This window comes from Trichosurus vulpecula, chromosome 8 (genome assembly GCF_011100635.1).
Source record: "Trichosurus vulpecula isolate mTriVul1 chromosome 8, mTriVul1.pri, whole genome shotgun sequence".
Lineage (NCBI taxonomy): Eukaryota > Metazoa > Chordata > Mammalia > Diprotodontia > Phalangeridae > Trichosurus > Trichosurus vulpecula.
This window is the reverse complement of record NC_050580.1, coordinates 148,787,298-148,810,520: the sequence shown is the minus strand read 5'-3', so window position 1 is coordinate 148,810,520 and position 23,223 is coordinate 148,787,298. Positions and strand designations below refer to the sequence as shown.

Below are 23,223 nucleotides of genomic sequence, written 5' to 3'. Positions count from 1 at the left end.
TAAATAAATGAATTTTATTGTACCTTCTTTTTGTTCTTATTTTAAAGGCAGGATGGCTTGCATTAGTTAACTGCCAGCAAAAGCTTGTTCATTATAGTTTAGCCTGGGTTTGCCCCATGAGGTTCCTTTGGACTCTGAAATTCTGTGATTTTGTGACTTAAACTTGTGAATGTTTGCAATTTATATACTTTGGTCTACTCATTACTCCCTTTTTCTCTTGCTTCCCCTCACGGTACTTGTTTGTACAGTTTTATCTGGTATTTAGGAAGATTGGATGACAGAACAAGTAGGTGTTGAAAATGAGACAAAATGCAAGTTGAACTTAAAATTCCCTAGCTATTTCTGTTCTAACATGGCTTGATCTGTTTCACTTTTAATTTGTAAATCTTTCTTAATATATATGAATGACATTAGTAATATGGTCTTTCTCATGACCCCATTAATTTGTTTCACTAAAACATATCACTGAAACATATATGCTCTGCTTTTTCCATAGGTAAAAATCTCTACACCAATGAATATGTAGCTATCAAACTGGTAAGTAAAATCTATAATATTTGTGCTAATTTTATTTTGATTTTACCCTTTATACATGTTTACAGTGGAATGCAGTAATAAAAATAATAACTAATGAAGGTTTTCTTCCCCCTTAAGAAAATGGAGAGGAGAAAAAAAAATACAGAAGCACTTGTCAATAGATCAAAAAGTCTTAAAATATGGACAGTGTTCCACACCTGTGCATTTCTCATCTCTGCAAATGAGTATGAGGTAGTGTCTTCTCCTGTCTTTTCTTTGGGGCCATTCTTGTTTTTTGTAATTCTACAACATCCACTTTCAGTCGTTTTATGGTGGTGGTTCTTTCCTTTTACATTGATCAGTCATTGTATATATTGTTTTCTTGACTCTGCTCACTCTGCTGTGTGTTACTTCATGTAAGTTTTTTTGTGCATTTCTGTATTCCTCATATTCCTTGCTTCTTGTTGTTCAGTTGTTTCAGTTATATCTAACTCTTCATGACCCCATTTGGAGTTTTCTTGGCAAAGATACTGGTTGGTTTGCCATTTCCTTCTCCTGCTCATTTTACAGATGAAGAAACTGAGGCAAACAGGGTTAAGTGACTTGCCCAGGGTCACATAGCTAGTAAGCATCTGAGGCCAGATATAAGGAAGAGGCGTCTTCGTGACTTTAGGCTTAGTGCTCTATCCACTGCTCCTGTCCAGTTGACCCTTTGTTTCTTTTAGCACAGTAATATTCCATTATGTTCATGAATCACAATTTCTTTAGCCATTCACCAGCCAGTGTATTAATTGCTATTTTGTTTCAAGGTGATAGAATGACCTATAAAACACATTGTTATAATATCTAGCTTTGTGCTAACTTTGGTCAAAATCTGTTAGCTCCTTTAAAAGCTTAAGGACATACATGTGAAATGACATTATAAGGGAGACGTTGCTTTTTTTATTTTCCCAAATAAAAAGTTTATTAAAGATTTGCCATAATGGGTAGTCTTATTTGTGACGCAAGCGGGCCAGATTCAATCTACTGAACTAGATGAAATCTGAGCCGAGACCTTGCTTCCTTAGATCAATTAAAAGCCTAAGGAGACTTTATACGTTGATAAAATCTCAGTGGGATTTTTAGAAGTAATCTAGTCTAACAAATGTTCCTTCACTCTCTCTCCTTAATAACCTCCTTTGCAAGGCATTTACTACTTTACAAGGTAAAGCTCTACCCCCAAAATGTAAGTTCTTTCTTAAATGCATAAAGTGAAAACTACCTCCTCATTGATTCTGATTCCCTCTCTGGTGAGGTGCAATTAAATATGAGGCCTTCACTTTATTTTTTTCTTCTATAATTTAAGAACCCCCATCTACCCACTTCTGACAGTGTTAGGAAGGGAATTTTATCCTTTCTGTTCTTCTGTTTGTAAAACAATTTACTGTCTTCAGACAGTAAGGTGTCCCTATTTTTATTTGCGTAGGAAAATCTGAAGATACAATAAAGTCCAATTACATAAAGGTGATAACCATTTTAATAGCTCATATTTTTATAGGCTATTGTAGTTTACAGAGTGTCTTACACATTTTATTTAATCTTTCTAGTAACCCTTCAGAGTAAGTAATATAGTTCTATCCCTGTTTTAAGGTGAACGAGCCAGGGAGATTAAGTCAGTTACCAAATTTCATGCAACTAGTTAAGTGGTACAGGCAGGATACCAATGCAAGTCATCTGATTACAAATCCAAGAACTACATCAAAGCTACCATTTTAGAGATTATTTGCTTAATTTTTAAGGTTGACCAGTAGTTAAATTGGATAAAGTATTTTATAACTTTTAGTTTTATGAAACTATCCCCTACAAAGTCTGACAATTTTTTCTTGTGATTTCAGGAAACTTTTAAGCTGTATTAGAAAAAGGAAGGAATTGATGGCTGAAAGTGAGTGGGACCAGAGTAGGATTCTTGAGATGTTTGAATTTTGTTCTTGTTTTGTCCTCATTGAATTATGCTTTGCTCTGCTTAGTTTCTTACTAACATGTGGCCAGGAGAGTGGGAGGTAGAGAGGGCAGGAGAGGCATGGAAATTACTGACAGTTTTCAGAGATGCTTTCAATAATATACTATGTAGCATTTCAGGAACAAACTTTTATTTTTTATTATTACAATTGTGAGCTGGTGGAGAAAAGGGGATGAAAGACAGTAATGTATATTCAGGCCAAATTCAAATACAACGTTATGCAATGTACCAAAAGAATTGTTTTGTTTACAGGAATTTGGTTTTGACATGAATGTGTTTTGTAGTGAGTCAAACTATTTAATAGACTCCTGATTAAGTTCTCTGCTTCCAGTCCCTTACCCCTTCAATCTTTGTTCCATGTAGTTGCAAAAATCACCTTCACATAATGGCAGAATATCAGAATTAGATGGGGTCCATGAGGCCACATAATACGACCTGTATCTGTATAAGAACCCCCATACAACATATTACAAAGTGGTCCTCTGGATTTTATATGAAGCTCCCTATTTCTTAAGGCAATTTACTTCTACTTTAGGATTAGCTGTCCAGAAGATTTTCCTTAAATAAAATCAAATGTTCTAGGGGGATTCTTATTTAGGTATAGTTTCGAGAACATGAAATCCATTCCAAATCTAAGATTCTCTCATTCATTTTCATTCAACAAATTTGAACACTTATATGTATGAGACACTGCCTGGGTACTAAGGAAACAAAGACAAAAATGATTGTGTTCCTCTCCTCAAGGTGCTTTCCTCTTACTAAGGGATACAACCAGTCACTCAGTAAATAAGTCAGTAAATATTTGATAGCTATGTACTATGTGCCAGATCATAGTATACAAAGAACAGTAAAAGACAATCCTTTTTCTCATGGAAATCAGAGTCTAATGGAGTAGACAACATGCAAACAACTATTTACAGACTAGCTCTATGTAGGACAAGTTGGAGAACATCAGCAGAGGGAAAGCTCCTAGCATTAAGGGGAATCTGGAAAGGCTTCCTGTAGAAGGTGAAATTTTAGTTGAGTTACAAAGGAAACCAGGAGGTGGAGATGAGGAAGGAGAGCATTCTAGGGAAGGGGGACACCCAGAGAAAGTGCCTGGAGTTGGGAGATAAAGACAGACCAGATGCCAACTGGCAGCTTTATCATCTACTGTACAATTCCAGATCAATAATCCAGGGTGTATTGAGAAGCCCTCTGCATACGGGTGGTATTCTTAGTGGGAAGGACCTGGGCAGTATACTGAGAAAGGAGGAATTAGAAAAGCCAGCAGCAGTAGTGTGGCTCAGACGCTAGACTGAGAATAGAGTCTTACTTCTAGCATCAAGCCCAGCATGCAGAGGGACAACTAGGCCAGGAATCCCATACCAAAGAGCAACATTCAATTCTCCAGCTTTTCCCTGAGATCCTAGAATAGCACAGTACTCATTAATAATCCAAGAAAGCAACAACAGGACCAGCCCATATCTTTCCTCCACAAATGTAGCAGAGCCTAGCCTTAGCATCAAGTTCAAAGTCAGGAAGCAAGCTAGAAGAGTTAGATTAAAAGAAAAAGAAAAGACCCCCACCATATTGTACTATAATGGTGGCAGGAATGCTCAAGACACAACCACCCAAGAAGGGAGTAATGTTGAAACATCCAGGGCATTGCCTCAGGTAGAAAAACAGCTTGGGTACAAACTTAACTAGAATTCCTGTAAGAGATAAGCAAGAGTTTAAAGTTTTTACACATGAAATGAGAGTACTAGAACAAACAATTTGAGAGGGAATAATATAGAAGAAAGAATTGGAAAGGAAATTAATAGCTTGGCACAAGAGGTATAAAACCTTACCCAGGCAACAAACTACCTGAAAATTAGAGTGGACCATATGGAAGCCAATGACTCCATGAGGCAAAAAGAAATATTAAAAAAAAGCCAAAAGGTTAAAAATTTAGGAAATGTAAATTATATCATAGCAAAAAATTTGACCTAGAAAACAGATTGAGGAAGGGAAAACATTAAGAATTATTAGACCATCTGACCACTGTAACCAAAACAAGAGCATGCATATCATATTTCAGGAAATCCTAAAACTGCCTAGAACTCTTAGGACTAGAGAGAAAAGTGGAAATAGAATTACCTCCTGAAAGAAACCCTAAAATTAAAACTCCCAGGAATGTTATAGCCAAAATCTAGAGCTTACAGGTCAAAGAAAAAATTCTGCAAGTAGCCATAAAGAAAGATTCAAGTACTAAGGAACCATATCAGAGTCAGAATCACACAAAATTTAGCAGACACTTCTTCGAAGAAGCAAAGAACTTGAAATATGATATTCCAGAAGAGAAGAGATAAGAGCATATAGCCAAGAATAAGTTAATCACTGACTATATTCCTACAGGGGGGAAAATAGATCTTTACTGAAATGGAGGACTTTATAAGCATTCTTAATGAAAAGGCTGGAGCTTGAAACTTTGTAATTCAGACACAGAAATTAAAACATAAAAAGACAAACATGAATGAACAATAATAATTAAACAAGGATAAACTGCTTACATTCTAATATGAGGAAATGATACCTGTGTCCCCTCTGAACCCTATCATCATCTGGGATGATAGAGGGGAGTGCAATAAAACAAGACCTAGTAGTAGTTCTCATATTGATGATCTTGAAAGAATAGAAAGAGAGGAAAAGAGGAATATACTGTGGTGGGGAATGGAAAGGAAAGTGAAGAGAACATGATCTCACATAATAATCAGAGTGCACAAGTAGATGAACCTCTCTTTCCTCTGAAGTGGTCAAAGGAAGGAAGAATATGTGCGTAGAGTTGGATAGAGAAATACATTTCATTCAGCAGGGAAGTAGGACGGAAAGGGAAAAGGAAGAGAGGAAGAATTAGAGGGTAGAATTCTAATCGGAACAAACTAAGGATGTAAACAATATTTAGAGCTCTTTTTGAGGTGACAGAGAATGGGCATCTGAAGGGGTGTACATCAGGCGATGATTGGGTAAATAAGTTGGCGTGTAAATGTGATAGAATACTGTTGTGCTGTAAGAAATGAAAATCCTGGGATGGCTCGCATGAGCAGAGAAGAACAATTTCAACACCGATAATTATATGTTAAAGGATAAGGAACATATTGTCAGTGTAGGTCCCAGCCATGATTCCAGATGACTGATGATGAAACATGCTTCTTTTAAAGAGGTAAAGAACTCAGAGTACAGAACAAAACATCTTTGGGGCAGGGGGAACGCATAATAATGTGGACATTTGCTCTCATTTGGGTTAGGGACATTGGGGCAGGAGATTGCGAAGGCATATTTTTACGGCTTGAAACAAATAAAATGTGTTTTATAATAGGATAGAGGGGAGAAGATAAGAGGGCAGATCCTTGGGCACACCCTGAGTTCTGGGCCCTGACCTGAATGAAGAGCTAGGAAAGGAGAACAGAAGCAATGATTATATAGGTAGGAAGAGAACCGAGAGAGAGTAGTCTCTTGAAAACCTAGAGAAAAGAGAATGTTAAGTAGGAGAGGGTAATTGACAGTGCCAAAGGCTCCAGAAGTCAGGAAGGATGAGGACTGAGGAAAGAATGTCATCTTGGCAGTTAAGAAATTGTTAATAACTTTGGAGAAAGCCGTTTAGTTGAGTGTTGAGGTTGGAAACCATACTATAAGGAGTTGAGATGGTGAGAAGAAAAGACGTAGAGGCAGCCATTGTAGATGACTTTCTCAAGGTCTCTAGCCACAGGAGAGAAGAAAAGTTGGATGATAGCTAGTGGGGATCAAGTGAATGTTTTTTGAGTATGAGGGAGCCATCTTTATGTTTGCAGCCAGTAGATAATGAAAAAGTGAAGATAAGTGAGAGTGTTGGAATAATAGAAGGGGTAATCTGCTAATAAAGATGGATGTGATAGGATCACTTTTGCATGTAGAGGAGGTTTCTTTGGCCAGGACAAAGTCTTCTTCATGTGAGACCTGTGAAGATAGAGAGGGGACAGAAGGCTTTTGGGAGATAAGATTTTAGGAGGAAAGGAAAGAGGTATTTTTCAACAAATGGCCTCAATTTTTTTTTCTTTTTTTTTTTGGAAGGGGAGAAGGCCAGGCAGTTGGGATTAAGTGACTTGACCAAGGTCACACAGCTAGTAAGTGTGTCAAGTGTCTGAGGCCGGATTTGAACTCAGGTCCTCCTGACTCCTAGGCTGGTGCTCTACTCACTGCGCCACCTAGCTGCCCCTGCCTCAATTTTTTTACTGACATATGAGGGAAAGTTCTTACCTGAAAGGGAAGGGAGGGCTCAATGAAGGATGAAAAGATTTGGAAAAACCGTTGTGGTCATTGGGGTAGTGAATAAATTAAGGGAAGTGTAAAGGGACTGCCTTGCTTCAGGGACTGCCTCGTTGAGATTATGTAACATACATTTGTGGTGGATCCAGTCAGCACAATTTTGCAATTTTCTCCAAATTCATTTAGAAGCATTTGAGTAGGAGCAAAGGCAGTGGATGGTAGAAGTAATCCAGAATTGAGATTTGGCAGGGCAAGATGTGATTTAAAAAAAAGAAAAAAGCAATAAGGGATTAAAGAAAAGAGGATGATGCAGAGTTGATGTGATTCACCAAGGGTTCAGGATGGGGAAAGGAAGAGAGTGTGTAGCTAGTGCTGAGGTGATAGCCTGGGAAAGAACTAAAGGGTCAAGAGATTGTAGGTCTCTGAGAAAAGACCTTTGGATTTAGCAGTTGAGAGGTTATCCATAGCCTTGTAGAAAGTAGTTTTAATTGAGGATTGGGTTAGGAAACCAAATTGCAACGGGTTGATAAGTGAGGAGAAAAGGAAGTAGAGACAATGAGACAACTTTTTCCAGTAGTTCTATTCTGTAAAAAGTTCTAGAGTTCTAGAGTTCCATTCTGTGAAAAGGAAAAGAATAAGATAATTGCTTGAGCAAATAGCAAGACCAAGATAGCAAAGATGGGAAGGCCTTGGAATTTTTGTAGGGAAGACTGAGGAGATGGAGATTAAAGGCTGGAGAGGGAGGGTGAGCAGAGGGACAAACTCCAGTAAGAAATTGGAGGTGGGGGGGGCAGAGCCAAGATGGCGACTGGAAGGCAGGGATTTGCTTAAACTCCCCCCCGCCCGGTCCCTCCAAACACCTATAAAAATGGCTCTGAACAAACTCTAGAGCTGCAGAACCCACAAAATAGCAGAGGGAAGCAGGGCTCCAGCGCAGGACAGCCTGGATGGTCACTGGGAAGGGTCTATCTCTCGGAACTGGGAGTAGAGCAGAGCACAGCCCTGCATGGTCTGTGCCAGGACCAACCAGACTGGGAGCCGGGCGGAACAGGCATAGTACCCTGAATCAGTGAGCTGTGGCAGTTACTAGACTTCTCAACCCACAAACGCCAAAGACAGCAGGGAAGGTTAGTAGTGGGACAGAGTGAAACAAGTTCACAGTCGGCCACTCCCCCAGAAGTGGCGGAGGTGATGCAGCTCTGAGGCTGCTTCCAGAGCTACAGCTGCAGTTGCCTCTGGCCCCAGGCCCTGGCTGGATCTAGGCCACAATCCTGGTTGGTGGTTCTTTGGGGAGAAGGAGCGTTGGTGTGGCAGAGCTTGTTGTGTAGAAGTAGCTCTGAAAATAGCAGCACAGCCCCTAAAGCTTGGGACAAAGTACTCTCTACGAGCAGTTGTACCACAACAAAAAGCTCAAAGGTCAAATAGTTGGCTGGGAATGTGAACAGGCAGCGAAAATGGACTCAGATTCAGACTCAGACTTTGCAGCCTCTTTTTGGTGACAAAGAAGACCAAAACATACAGCCAGAAGAAGTCAACAAAGTTAAAGAGCCTATGTCAAAAGCCTCCAAGAAAAACATGAACTGGTCTCAGGCTATGGAAGAGCTCAAAAAGGATTTGGAAAAGCAAGTTAGAGAAGTAGAGGAAAAATTGGGAAGAGAAATGAGAATGATGTGAGAAAACCATGAAAAACAAGTCAGTGACTTGCTAAAGAAGACCCAAAAAATACTGAAGAAAACAACACTTTAAGAAATAGATTAACTCAGATGGCAAAAGAGCTCCAAAAAGCCAATGAGGAGAAGAATGCCTTGAAAAGCAGAATTAGCCAAATGGAAGAGGAGGTCCAAAAGACCACTGAAGAAAATAAAATACTACCTTAAAAATTAGATTGGAGCAAGTGGAAGATAGTGACTTTATGAAAAATCAAGATATTATAAAACAGAACCAAAGGAATGAAAAAATGGAAGACAATGTGAAATATCTCATTGGAAAAACCACTGACTTGGAGAGTAGATCCAGGGAGATAATTTAAAAATTCTTGGATTACCTGAAAGCTATGATCAAAAAAAGAGCCTAGATATCATCTTTCAGGAAATTATCAAGGAGAACTGCCCTGATTTTCTAGAGCCAGAGGGTAAAATAGAAATTGAAAGAATCCACCGATAGCCTTCTGAAAAAGAGACCCAAAAGAAAACTCCTAGGAATATTGTCACCAAATTCCAGAGCTGCCAGGTCAAGGACAAAATACTGCAAGCAGCCAGAAAGAAACAATTTGAGTATTGTGGAAACACAGTCAGGATAGCACAAGATCTAGCAACTTCTACATTAAGGGATCGAAGGACTTGGAATATGATATTCTGGAGGTCAGTGGAGCTAGGATTAAAACCAAGAATCACCTACCCAGCAAATCTGAGTATCATGCTCCAAGGCAAAATATGGATTTTCAATAAAATAGAGGACTTTCAAGCTTTCTCAGTGAAAAGACCAGAGCTGAATAGAAAATTTGACTTTCAAACACAAGAATCAAGAGAAGCATGAGAAGGTAAACAAGAAAGAGAAATCACAAGGGACTTACTAAAGTTGAACTGTTTTGTTTACATCCCTACATGGAAAGATGATGTGTATGATTCATGAGACCTCAGTATTAGGGTAGCTGAATGGAATATACATATACACATACACATACATATACATACACACATATATATATATATGTAGACAGAGGGCACAGGGTGAATTGAATATGAAGGGATTATATCTTAAAATAAAATCAAATTAAGGGATGAGAGAGGAATATATTGGGGGAGAAAGGGAGAGATAGAATGGGGTAAATTATCTCACATAAAAGTGGCAAGAAAAAGCAGTTCTGGTGGAAGGGAATAGGGGGCAGGTGAAGGGGAATGAGTGAATCTTACTCTCATCAGATTTGACTTGAGGAGGGAATACCATACACACTCAACTGGGTATCTTACCCCACAGGAAAGAGGGAGGAAGGGGATAAAAAAGGGGGGATGATAGAAGGGAGGGCAGATAGGGGGAGGAGGTAATCAAAAGCAAACACTTTCGAAAAGAGACAGGGTCAAGGGAGAAAATTCAATAAAGGGGGACCAGGATAGGAGGGAGTAAAATACAGTTAGTCTTTCACAACATGAGTATTGTGAAAGGGTTTAACATAATGATACATGTGTGGCCTGTGTTGAATTACTTGACTTCTTAGGAAGGGTGGGTGGGGAGGGAAGAGGGGAGAGAATTCGAAACTCAAAGTTTTGAAAGCAGATGTTCAAAAAAAAAAGTTGGTTTTGCATGCAACTGGGAAATAAGATATACAAGTAATGGGGCATAGAAATCTATCTTACCCTACAAGAAAGTAAGGGAAAAGGGGATGAGGGGGAGTGCGGCGACAGAAGGGAGGGCTGACTGGGGAATGGCACAATCAGAATATATGCCATCTTGAAGTGGGGAAAGGGTAGAAATAGGGAGAAAATTTGTAATTCAAACTTGTGGAAATCAATACTGAAAACTAAAAATAGTAAATAAATAATAAAATTATTAGGTTATTATAAAGAAAAGAAATTGGAGGTGGTAGGATCAAGAGGTGTCCTTCATCAAAAATGAGCAAGAAAAGAGAAAATGAAAGATGATATTAAATTGATGTTTTGAAGAAGAGAACAGAGACTTAAGTTTCTTTTCTAATAACCAGTGCAGAGAAAACATAAAATTGGTGCTGTGGGGTTGTAATAATTACTCAAGGAAGAATAAAATTGTTAGCTGTCTAATTGAGATTCGATTGTAGTAAACCTAGTTGGCAGTTTTGTGACTTTATTCAGTGATGTTCTACACTTGAGTGAGATCAGAGAAGGCAAATAATGGGGGTACCCCAGCATTGGGTTTTGGTAAGGTATAAGTGGCAGTAGGATGAGGAAGCAAGGGACTCAAACATAGAGGGAAATGTGTAATTGGACTAAGGAATTATAGAGTAGGAAAGGAGGAAATTGATGCCAAAGCAGGAGTGAGCCACTGGGAGTGGTGAATCTAAGTCGTCTAGGTCTAGGTATCTAAGTCTCGTTGAAGATGACACGTAAGTACATAAGGAGTAAACCTGAGGTAGAGAAAGTATAGGTAATTTTGGTCAGAGAAAGGAATTTGAATTCTGCATCCTGAAGACATAACAGATTGGGTTTGTAGTGGACTGGGATGCTACGGGAAGGTGGGGTTGCGGGACTTGAGTTCTTTGCATGTTCCCACAACACCAACCAGTGCTATTGTGAACCAGATCTTAGGCAGTTTGAGTTAACGTTGCCCCCAGGTGGGAGCAGTGGTACCTGGCTTGGGGGCCTTTTAGGCTAGGAGGATATAAAAACAGCTTTAGAACTTTGGTGGAGAGCTCTTAAGACTTAGAGAACATCCTTGCTGACTCCTCCATGCAATGGCTTGTACTTGCTTTTATCTCTTTGAACTACTTTTTGGTACCTCATGAATTGCTTTTATCTGGTAATTGTTGGTTATATTTTTATTAAAGAAATTGTTTATCTGAACCCTTAGGCTCTGAGTAACTCCACTGCACTAGATGAGTCACCACTTTGGTGATAGGTCATGGGTGTAAACATCCCTCAGTGTGCCTCAGTTGAAGTGAGAGTATACATCAAAGGAGTTGAACAGGTTGTTGAACTGAGATATAAAATGAGGAAAATATGATAACACTTTTTTCAAAAGGTTGTTATAAGGTTCAAAAGAGATAATGAATGTAGGCTTTTTTGCAAACTTAAAAGGACTGCATGAATTTCATGGTTATTCCACTAGAGTATAAGTGTCTATAGAAAAGAAAGTTTAAATCCCATACACAAGTTATTAATAACAGTGTTTTTGTGATAGCAAAAAAGTAGAAACAATATGGGTGCCCCTCTTTTTGGAAATAAAAGTTAATCAATAAACATTTATTAGGCACCCACTATGTGCTAGGTACTGTGCTAAGTGCTGGGAATACAAAGAAAGATAAAAAGACAGTTCCTACTGTCTTAGCACTTACAGGCTAATGAGGAAGACAGTACGTTTAAAAACAAGCTATATACAGAGTAAACTAGAAATGATTAACAAAGAGAAGGCACAAACATTAAGGGAGATCAGGAAGGGGTTGCTGTCAAAGGTAGAATTTTAGCTGAGACTTGAAAAAAGCCAGGGAGCCCAGGAAGCAGAGATGAGGAGGGAGAGCCTTGCAGCCATGGGGGAACAACCACTGAAAATGCTTGACATTGGGAGAATTCTCTAACATGAGGAATAGCAGGGTTTACAGTATCACTTGATAGAAGAATGAGTAGTGGGGAGATTGTCATAAGAAGACTGGAAAGGTATGGTGAGAGAGGCAGTTATGAAAGCTTTTGATTGTGAAATAGTGGGTTTATGTTTGATATTGGAGGTAATAGAGAGCCGCTGGAGTTTGTTGTGCATTTATGTAGTGCTTAAAGGCTTGCAAAGCACTTTACAAATATTACCTCTCTTTATCCTCACAACAACCCTAGGAAATAGATGCAGTTATAACCTCCATTTTATAGATGAGGAAATTGAGGCAGACAGGTTAAGTGACTTATCCACAGTCACACAATGTATGAGTCCGGATTTGAACTCAGGTTTTCCTGACTCTTAAGTCCAGAGCTCTATTCACTGCACTATCTAGCTGCTAAACAAATTGGGGTATTAGGATTAGGGACACCAAGGTGGCACAGTGATGAAGTGCCAGGCCTGGAATGAGGAAAATTCATCTTCCTGAATTCAGATCCAGCCTCAGACACTTCTTAGCTCTGTGACCTTGGGCAATTTGCTTTACTTTGCCTCACTTTCTTCATCTGTCAAATGAGCTGGAGAAGGAAATGGCAAACCACTCCAGTATCTTTGCCAAGAAAATCCCAAATGGGGTCACAAAGAGTTAGACATGACTGAAAAACAACTGAACAGAAGGGTTAAGGGAGATGAGTAAGGAAAAATGAGGTAACTTAATTATATAAGATTTTAAAATTCACAAACAAAAGAATGTAACCAGAATCATGAGAGAATCTGCCAAGCAGGGAACAAATTCTGCAATGTATATCTTCCCCATAAAATATTATATCGAGTTATAGATGAAACTAAGAGTAACTCCCTAATAGATAATTGGTCAAAGCATATGAACAAAGAGTTTTTGAAAGCACTGCAAGCATATAACAATCATATTTTTAAAGCTCCAAATCACTAACAATAAGAGAAATGCAAATTAAACATCTCATATTTTGTATTACACCCATCTAATTAGCAAAAATGATTAAAATGGAAATAGTGTTGGAAGGGTAGTGGAAAAAAAGAAAACCTGTGAATTGCTCCTACTGCTCCATAAAACAGTTTGAAATTCTTCAAGAAACTGTCCCAGGAATCCTATTACTGGGCATATACTTCAGGGAGGTCAAAGACAAAAGGATCTCATATATACTAAAACAGGGCTATCCGATTTATGCGGCCTGCCTATGAGCGTAGAAATTTACGTAAACGCTTTAGTAAACGAAGGGGAGCTACTGCCAAGCTCTCACTAAAATGGCAAATCACAATGTATTGTCTATTGTTTCAATAAAAACCTAAGGTTGGACAGCCCTGTACTAAAATATTAATAGCAACCCTTTTTATGATAGCAGAAAACTATTAAAGAAGTTGGTTGCTGTAATACCATGTATATCACACAAGGTTCTGATGACTGTCAAATAATATGTGTAAAGTATTTGAATACCTCCCATGTAAATGACTCTGAGTCTTGTTTCTTAGCCGCTCTTGCACGCTACCAACTACAATATATAAATGTAGGGGGTTTTTTTTGTTTCATTTTGCCTACTACAATACATAAATGTTAGCTAACTACTATTCCTTTTTATTTGATTATTTGGCATTTTTCATTTTTCTATCTTATGATAATTTTTAAAGATGACAGATTTTGGCCAAAGACTATTAGCAATGGGTATGAAGATATATTTTGCATGATTTATGAGTCAGACTTCCATCTTGAAAATGAATGCTAATAAATGGCATCTGATAAAATTTTTAAACAGTCATGTGTTCTAAGGCATAGATTGGCCATGTCACTTTTCTGCTTCAAAAACAAAACCCTTCAGTAAACTCTCTATGTGTCCTACGATGAAAAACAAATAACTTTTTGTTTGGGGCCCTACAGTCTGCCCTGCTCCCAGTCTACTTTTCCAACCTTTTTTTTTCATTATTCTCCTGTCACTGTCTATTCCAGACAAATTAGACTATTTACCTTTTGCCAAACATAGCATTCCATCTTTTGCTTCTATGTATTTGTTGTTTTTTTTTAAAGTTTTAATAATATTTTATTTTTTCCTCAGTTACATGTAAAAACAATTTTTAACGTTCATTTTTTTAAAACATGTTTTGAATTCCAAATTCTCTGTCTCCTTCTCTTTCTTCTCACCTCTCTGAGATGGCAAATAACCTGATATAGGTTATACATGTGCAGTCATGTAGAACATTTCCATATTAATCATTTTGAGCAATAACACTCAGAAAAAAAAAGAGAGGAAGGAAGAAAAGAATAAAGAAAGAGAAAAATAATATGCTTCAGTCTGTGTTCAGATGATATCAGTTCTTTCTCTGGAGGCAGATAGCATTTTTTATCATGATTACTTTGGGATTGTCATGGGTCATTGTATTGCTGAGAATAGCTAAGTCAGTTGTAGTTCTTCCTTATACAGTATTGTTGTTACTTTGTGGAGTTTTCTCCTGATTATGCTCACTTCAATGTTATAAGTTCATATGTCTTTCCAGTTTTCTCCTGAAATCATCCTGCTTTTCATTTCTTAACGAATAGCACAGTGATATTCCATTGCAATCACATACCACAGTTTGTTCAGCAATTCCCCAGTTGATAGGCATCCCCTCAACTTTCAATTCTTAGCCACCACAAAAGAGCTGCTATTAATATTTTTTGTACAAATAGATTCTTTTCCCTTTTCCTCTGTGCATTTGTACAAGCTGTCATTCCCCATGATGTACTCTCTCCTCAGCTCTTCCTCTCAGAATCCTCCAAAGTCACTTCCTTCATAAAACCTCAGATTCTACCTTTTTCATAAATACTTCTTGATTTCCCTAACTTTTGTCACTTTCTTCCTCCAGTATTTTTCTATTTACTTGATAATTTGCATGCAGTCCACTATTAGATAGTAATCTCCTAATTTGGAGTTAGGCAAATAAAGTGACTGAAATGTCCATGACCCTAAGGAAATCAAGTTTTCTTGATTTTTTTTTTCTCTTCTCCCCCTCTAAAAAAAAACTTTGTGATAAAGAATGGGTTTCTGGGATCGGTGGGTGAAAAGGGATACAAGGAGAATTCCAAGTGATTAAAAAAAACAATCAATTTTTTTTTCAAAAATTAAAAAATATAAACTTTGTGAGTAGAGGAGATATATTTAGCACCATTGGTACTTACCACATTACCTTCCTTACCTTTGCCTTTGTAGACATTTACTTCTTTCTCTCCTCTGGTAAGTTGAAGGTGACCAGTCATCATTCTTATTAGGAAAAGGAAGGAGAAAAAAGTTTTCACCTTTTATGTCCTTTCACTTTCCATTACCTATCTAGGGATTCAAGGGTAGAGGACAATGTATATAGAGATGAACAGTTGATTAATTCTAGCCTAAAAAAGGAGGAAACTCAAAGCCCATCTGTAGGGTTAGTTCTCCATGTAATTTTCTCTTGCCTAGGTCACATCTTGAACAGGTGACCTGCGTAAGTTAGAACGTAATTACAAATATGACTGTTAATATTGGCAATAAATGATTGACAATTATTTTATCTTTTCATTTCTCTGCATTTTTATTTTGCTTTGTATTGCATCTTATTGTTCAAAATGAAACTAAAAGTATCTGGGGTGGAGTGTGTTTTAGTATGCTCTTTCTCTAAAGAGTCTTGAATAAAGTAGCCTTGAGAAATGTTGTTCTTATCTTTACCTTCACTTTTCTTTCTTGCTATTAAGAAGTGAGAGCAATAATTGAGTCCTTTTCCATATAAAAGCAAAATTTGCCTTGAACGTTACATCCCAGTAAGGTGGCTATCTGTTGTCAATTTGGATTTTCAGCAGGATTGTATGTTCCATAGGCCTGTGATTTTGGAAAATGGCCAAACCCCTATTTCAAATATAATTAGCATCTGGCATAAAATATGTACTCGAGGGACTGCTTCTGCCATTTTAATTCCATTTTGCTGGTCTCTTCATTATATTGTATGTCTGTGTCTTCTGAGGTGCCTTGCAACAGCAGTACTCTGTCATATATGTCTTCTCTGTGACTACAACCTTTCTGAACTCACATAGGCCTATTAGCTATGAAACAAATGTGTGCATTTTTTTCTATTCAAGTCTGTTATGGAAAAGTACTTTGGTAGTTCAGTTGGCTGAACATACCATGGCCATCTGTGCAAAAGTATTGGCTATATAACATAACAACCAGGTCCCATAATCTATTTTGAGCAGTTTCATATTCCAGATGTAGACGCGTAAAGATTTCTTCTGCTTTTTGCTTTTTTTACTCTCTGTCAGTGAGACCGGCTGAATATTTCCTACTAAAGTTTTCTAGATATGAATAAAAGAAGTAGATTGTTGTTTCTTTGTGTGAATAATGGAAGTACCTTGCTGGTTGTGAAATTCTATTTTCTGAATTCATTATCCCAAGAAAATAATTTTTTTTTAAAACTCAAGCGTTTTTCCTTCAAGAATAAAAAAATAATCTTAACCAACAACAAAATTAGAACAAAAAGCTGGAAACAAATTGTGCATTATAATAGGAGAATGTTAAAAAAATTTTGACATTTGCATATCATGGAGTATTACTGTGTCTTAAGAAACAGTGACTAGGAAGATTGAAGAAAAATGTGGAAAGACTTATATAGACTGATAGGCTGTAAAAAATCAAAAGAGCAATAAACACAGTGACTTCAGCAATAAAAAAGAAAACTTCATAAGGCAAGAAAAAAATTCAAGGCAGTTTTATATCTGGTATCTTTAGGATCTCAATTGGGAGTATTTTTAAACGTATTTTAAATATTTCTACAACCTAAACTCTTAGCCATTTTTAAACAGTGAATTAGTGAAATTTAACATAAGAAAAGAAGCAAAGAGCAGAAGGCATTCTAGAGCATAGATGGGAATTTGATGTCTTTGAAAAGTTTGTTTTCTAAGGAACTTATTTCGCAATGATGGAAATATTCTTGAATGATGTTTTTAGTTAAGTATCTGAAAAATGTTTTTACATGCTATAATTCATCTTTTATTTACATATGCAGAAGTAAGAAAGTATAGTTGAAATTAATCTTCAATCTATTATATTAAATTGAAATCAATGGAAGTAGGGTAAGGGAAGCTCCTGGGGAAAATTTTATCTATCAGATATCTTTGATAAGGATCAAATATCCAAGATATATATGAAACTAATACATATGACCAAAAGCCATTCACTAATGGATAAATTGTCAGAGAGTATGAACTAACTGTTCTCAAAAAACTGTAAACAATAATCATATGAGAAAGTAATAATATTAAGAGAAAAGTAAATCAAAACAACTCTGAAGCTAAAAAGCTTACCTGCAGCAAATTGGTAAAGATGATGAAAAATGGGAATAGACAGTGTTAGAAGGGTAGAGAAGACAGGCATATTAATATAGGTTTGGAGTTATATGGAGTTGTGATTTCATCTAATCATTCTGCAAAGCAAATTGGTATCTGGCTAAGAAAGCATCCTAAGTGTTCATATCCTTTGGCCCAGAGATCCATTGCTAGGTACGTATCCCAAAGAAATTAAAGATAGAAAGATGCTAGATATATTGAAGTATTTTTAGCATCATTTTTTGTAGTAGCAAAAAACTAGAAACAAAGTAAATAAAAATCTATTGGGGAATTACTAAAATTGTGGTACATCACTGTAATAGAGTACTGTTCTGCTATAAGAATCAGTGAATATGATAAAGACAGAGAGCAAGGGAAGATTTATGTGAACTGATGCAGAGCCAATAATAAAGGCAGAACCAGGAAAACAAAATACATGATGACTACATCAATGTAAATGGAAAGATAGATCCCCCCCCAAACAACAATAACAACCAAAGTTGGACACTACATAATAATAGTGATCAAGCCTAGACTCAAAAAAGGATGAAAAAAAATGCAAACAAATTATCACTGCCACAAAGGTTGGGGGAACTATGAATGAAAAGCAGTGGATATACTGTGAAACTCAATTGATGTTTAGTTTTGCTTAGTGACCTTTTCTTTTATTCTTTGTTATAAGGAATATCACTCTGGAGTATGGGTCAAAGGTGTATGCGTGGGCTAGCGCACCCATGCGCGCGCGCGCACACACACACACACACACACACACACAGAGTTTTGAGGTTTTTTGTAAATGGTGTTTTATTTTTTCTAATTACATGTGAAGATGATTTTAATTTTTTTTTTTTGGAGGGAGGCAGGCAGGGCAGTTGGGGTCAAGTGACTTGCCCAGGGTCACATAGCTAGTAAGTGTGTCAAGTGTCTGTGGTTGGATTTGAACTCAGGTCCTCCTGACTCCAGGGCTGGTGCTCTACTCACTGTGCTATCTAGCTGCCCTCTTAAGATGATTTTCAACATTCTTTTTTTATGAGATTTTGAGTTTCAATTTTTTTTTCCTCTCTCTCATCCCGCTTCCTAAGACCCAAGCAATCTGATATAGGTTATACATGTTTTCACATTAGTCACGTTGTGAAAGACGTAAGAGAACAAAAGGGAGAAGCCACATACACACACACACACAAAGTGGAAATAATGCTTTGATCTGCATTCAGACTCCATAGTTCTTTCTCTGGAGTTGTATAGTGTGTTCCATCATGAGTCTTTTGGAATTGTCTTAGATCATTGTATTGCTGAGAACAACTAAGTCTAATAAAGTTGGTCTCTAAACCATGTTGCTGTTATTTGTGTACAATATTCTCCTGGTTTTGCTCACTTCACTCAGCATCATGATGTTCATGCAGTTTTTTCCAGATTTTTCTGAAAGCCCCCTGCTCATCATTTCTTATAGCACAATAGTATTCCATCACATTTATGTACCACAAACTTGTTCAGCCATTCTCCAGCTAATGTATATTCCCTCAGTTTGTTTGCCACCACAAAAAGAGCTGCTGTAAATATTTTTTTTCCCCACTTGTAGGTCCTTTCCCCTCTTTCATAATCTCTTTTCGATGTAGATGTAGGTAGTATTGCTGGATCAAAGGGTATGCACAGTTTTATAGCCCTTTAGGCATATTTCCATACTGCCCTCCAGAATGGTTGGATCAGTTCACAACTCTGCCACGGTACATTAATGTCCCAGTTTTCCCACATTTGCTCAAACACTTATCATTTTCCTGTTTTGTTATGTTAGCCAAAATCTGATAGGTGTGATGTAGTACCTCAGAACTGTTTTAATTTGTATTTCTCTAATCATTAATGACTTAGAGCATTTTTTTCAAATGTCTATAGATAGCTTTAATTTCTTCATCTGAAAACTGCCTGTTCATATTCTTTGACCACTTATCAATTGGGAAATGACTTGTATTCTTATAGATTTGACTCGGTTTTCTATATATTTGAGAAAGGAAGCTTTTATCAGAGATACTTGCTGTAAAGATTGTTTTCTAGCTTTCTACTTTCCTTCTAATCTTGGTTGCATTGGTTTTGTTTGTGCAAAAATTATTTTAATTCAGTGTGATCACAATTATCCATTTTGCATTTCATAATGTTTTCTATCTCTCGTTTGGTCATAAGTTCTTACTTTCTCCATAGATCTGACAGGTAAATTGTAAACTATTCTTTGCTCTGCTAATTTGCATATGGTATCACCATTTATGTCTAAATCTTGTACCCATTTTGACCTTATTTTGGTGTACTGTGTGAGATGTTGATCTATGCCTAGTTTCTGCCATACAATTTACCAGTTTTCCCAGCAGTTTTTGTGAGATAGTGAGTTGTTTTTTGTTTGTTTGTTTGTTTGTTTTTTTGCAGGGGGAAGGGCAGGGCAATTGGGGTTGTGACTTGCCCAAGGTCACACAGCTAGTAAGCTTGTCAAGTGTCTGAGGCCGGATTTGAACTTAGGTACTCCTGACTCCAGGGCCAGTGCTCTGCTCACTGTGCCACTTAGCTGCCCCAAGATAGTAAGTTCTTATCCCAGAAGCTGGAGTTTTATCAAACAATTCCTCTAGTCATTTATTACTGTGTCTTGTGTACCTAATCTATTCTACTGATCCACCAATGTATTTCTTAGCCAGTACCAAATAGTTTTGATGACTGATGTTTTACAATACAGTTTTAGATCTGGTACTTCTAAGAGAGGCACATGTATTTTAAAATTAAACTAAAGCAAAACAAAAAAAGAATGAAACTTTTAAAAAAGCATAATATAACTCCTTGCTTTGTTTTATTTTGAAATATTATGTTGGGAAAATACTTTATTTCTGCTTAAATTTTACCATAAATTTTCTTCTTGGGTTGCAGGAACCAATAAAATCACGTGCCCCACAGCTTCATTTAGAGTACAGGTTTTACAAACAGCTCGGCAATGCAGGTAAGTCAGGCTTTTCTCTTTATAGAATATCCCTTAGCATAAGGCTCCATATTGTATCAACTATACTATATTTTATACCTGTATACAACTAGCATCCATTTGTTGCTTTCCAAACAAACTCAAAAGATGATTGAGTTTTTTCTTCTGAAATTATCAGTTAGTTGTTGAATGGATCTTCCTTAATATAATGATGCTCCCTTGATACTGGCTTTTGTGTGTTTCTGGACCCTGGCACAGTGATTTTTAAATCTGTTCATACTTAGAAAAATGACAAGTAGGTGCTGAATTGCAATTTATAGTATTCAGTCTTTCTGGAAAGAATAGTGTTTTTAAAGGTTTTTCAGAACACCTGCCACTTTGTCTGTTGTAATTTACTTGCAACTATTTCCACTTGATTCTCTTTGGGGATTAGTTAATCATTTCAGGGGAAGAAATGTAAACTTTTAAACTGAAAACTTTAATTTATTTAAATGTTTGTACTGGTTCCCCCACTCATATTTTCTTATTAAAACTAGCTGAATCCTGACCTTTTAAAAACTTTCTAGTAAGCCTGATCCTCCTTCAAATCTATTTTCATGCTTTGAATTGTAAAGTTTTTGACTCAAGGTGGGGATTCAGCTATGCAGATGTCACTAGTGCTATAAGTTTCCTCTGGGAATGTTAAATCCTTCAGATCCTGCCTTAGTATCAAACAGAAATTTTGCTACAAATTGTGTTTTTTCACGGTAATAGCATTGTGTAAAAGACTGAAACATGGTTTATATAAAGTTCAGGTGCTGATGGAGTATCTCAGAAGTAACCTGTTTCAAAAAAAAAAAAAAAAACCAAGTAAAAAATCAGACTAGTAGAGGAGATTCACAGTTTCAAATATTCTTTTTTTATTCTTCTCTGTGTAGAAAAATGTCTGTCTTGGTTGTGTTTGTCTAGTTCATAATCAGATGTACCTCAATCCCCTATCTCTCTTCACTGTCTCTTGGTGACCTCATCAGCTTCCCTGCATTTTATTATCATCTCTATGCAGATTGAGTTTTAGTTTTAGTTATACAGGCCTCATCTCTTTCATGAGCTGTGAGTATGTTATCACCATCTGCCTATAGGACATTTTGAACTGGATGTTCTAAAGACATTTCAAACTCAATATATCCATAACAAAATTAATTTCTTTGCCCCAAAACCTACCCTTGTTCACTTTTTTAAAAAATCTCTAATTTCGTTAGTCTAGGGAGTTTCTAGTGAGGGATTTCTTCTACCAATGCATATTGTTAATTTCCCTATGCTTTTGAGAGAATCACTGTCCTTCCAGTAAGTCAAGTTCACAGCCTTCATATACTTGTACTACAATTGTTTGAATACTTCTAAAAATGTATTTTTATTTATTATGACAATTTTCTATTGCATAACATGAGAATTTATGTTGCACTCAGGCCTGCTTTCCCTTCTTCCTCATGGCTCTGTTTACCCCTTAACTTTAAAATCTTCCCCCCCCCCCGCGAATGAAAATGTTTGTTTTTTTTTTAAAGAATTAAAAGAAACAATTCGATTCCTTATTTTACCTAATTCCACATATCTAATAGGTCGATTCTGTCTACACATCATTTCTCAGATCCATCCCCTTCTCTGCTTAAATGTTCACTACTAAGGCTCGGATTAATTCCATAGCCTCCTAGTGGGTTTCCCTCCACCAAGTTTCTCCTGTCTCTGATCTATTCTCCACATAGTTATCAAAGTGATATTCCTAAGCAGAGGGTCTCCTCAATAAGCTCCAGTGGCTTTCTGTTCTGTTAGGATCAAATACCAGCCCTTCAGGACCTGATTCTAACCTGCTTTTACAACTGTAATGTAGCAGGTCTTTGGCACTCTGTGGTATAACCAAAGTGTCCTTGTTACTGTTCCTCACACTTGGCACAGGCTTTGCCCCCAGGCCTAGAATTATATTCCCCCCCCCCCCCACACACACACCCCTCTGCCTCTTAGAAGCTCTGGTTTCCTTTAAAGCTCAGCTCACGCTGTAGAATTTACAAAAGCCTTTCCTGTCTCTCCCCTATTCCTCTCCCTTTTCAGCTGCTCACTCTTTCCCTCAAATTACCCTTTATTTACTTGGTCTATGTATTGTATATATTAATGGATGGGTTTTCTCTTCTGATACAGTGCAAGATCGTGAGGACAATTACTGTTTCATTTTTACTTTTGTGTTCTTAGCACTTCTCATAATGCCTAGTACTTTGTAGGGACCTTAAAATGTCATTGAGTCCACCACCTTCATTTTACAGCTGAACTGAGTCCAGAGAGATGAATTAATTTGGCAAAGATCACACAGGAAGTAAATGTTAGAGGTGGAATTCAAACCCAGAGTCTCTGATTTCAGAGCTAGTGCTTTTGCCATTGAATATTTCTTAATTGATTGATACCATAAGCTCATCATGTTCTTTTAAGGCTAAGCTTAGATGCCTCTTTGACTCTGCTTTCTGCCATCACTGTTTAGTGTTGATTTACTTTGTTACCTTATATTTGCTTATATGTGAACATATTTTCCCTCTCAGTAGAAAGTAGTCTCCTTGAGGGCAGGCAATTTTTTTTTTGTCCTTTTATATCACCCGTGGCAATCACAATACTTTGCACATGATAAGTACTTAACGATTGTATATATTCCTCCCTCATAACTTACTGGTCATGATAATAATAAATACAGGAGCCCCAAATTAAGGATAAGCAAGGAAGTTGAAATTAATTGTATTTTATATCCCTGTATAACTCCTAGCATTTTGCCTTAACCGTCATGGGTAGGCTTTCTGTCAGTATTTGTTGGCTCTGTGATTGATTATATATCCTTAATTGCAGGGTGCC

The 23,223-nt window shown here is 37.1% G+C and overlaps 1 protein-coding gene across 4 annotated transcripts in view; it reads left to right on the top strand.

Annotated features, from left to right (window-relative positions):
- The window catches only part of CSNK1G1 (casein kinase 1 gamma 1), a 261,324-nt gene that overhangs the window by 152,863 nt on the left and 85,238 nt on the right, over positions 1–23,223 (top strand). For all 4 annotated transcript variants that reach the window (XM_036734507.1, XM_036734509.1, XM_036734508.1 and 1 more), the window contains exons 3-4: positions 497–537; positions 20,310–20,379. In XM_036734507.1, coding sequence (XP_036590402.1) covers positions 497–537; positions 20,310–20,379 — 111 coding nt within the window. The remainder of the gene's footprint in view (positions 1–496; positions 538–20,309; positions 20,380–23,223) is intronic.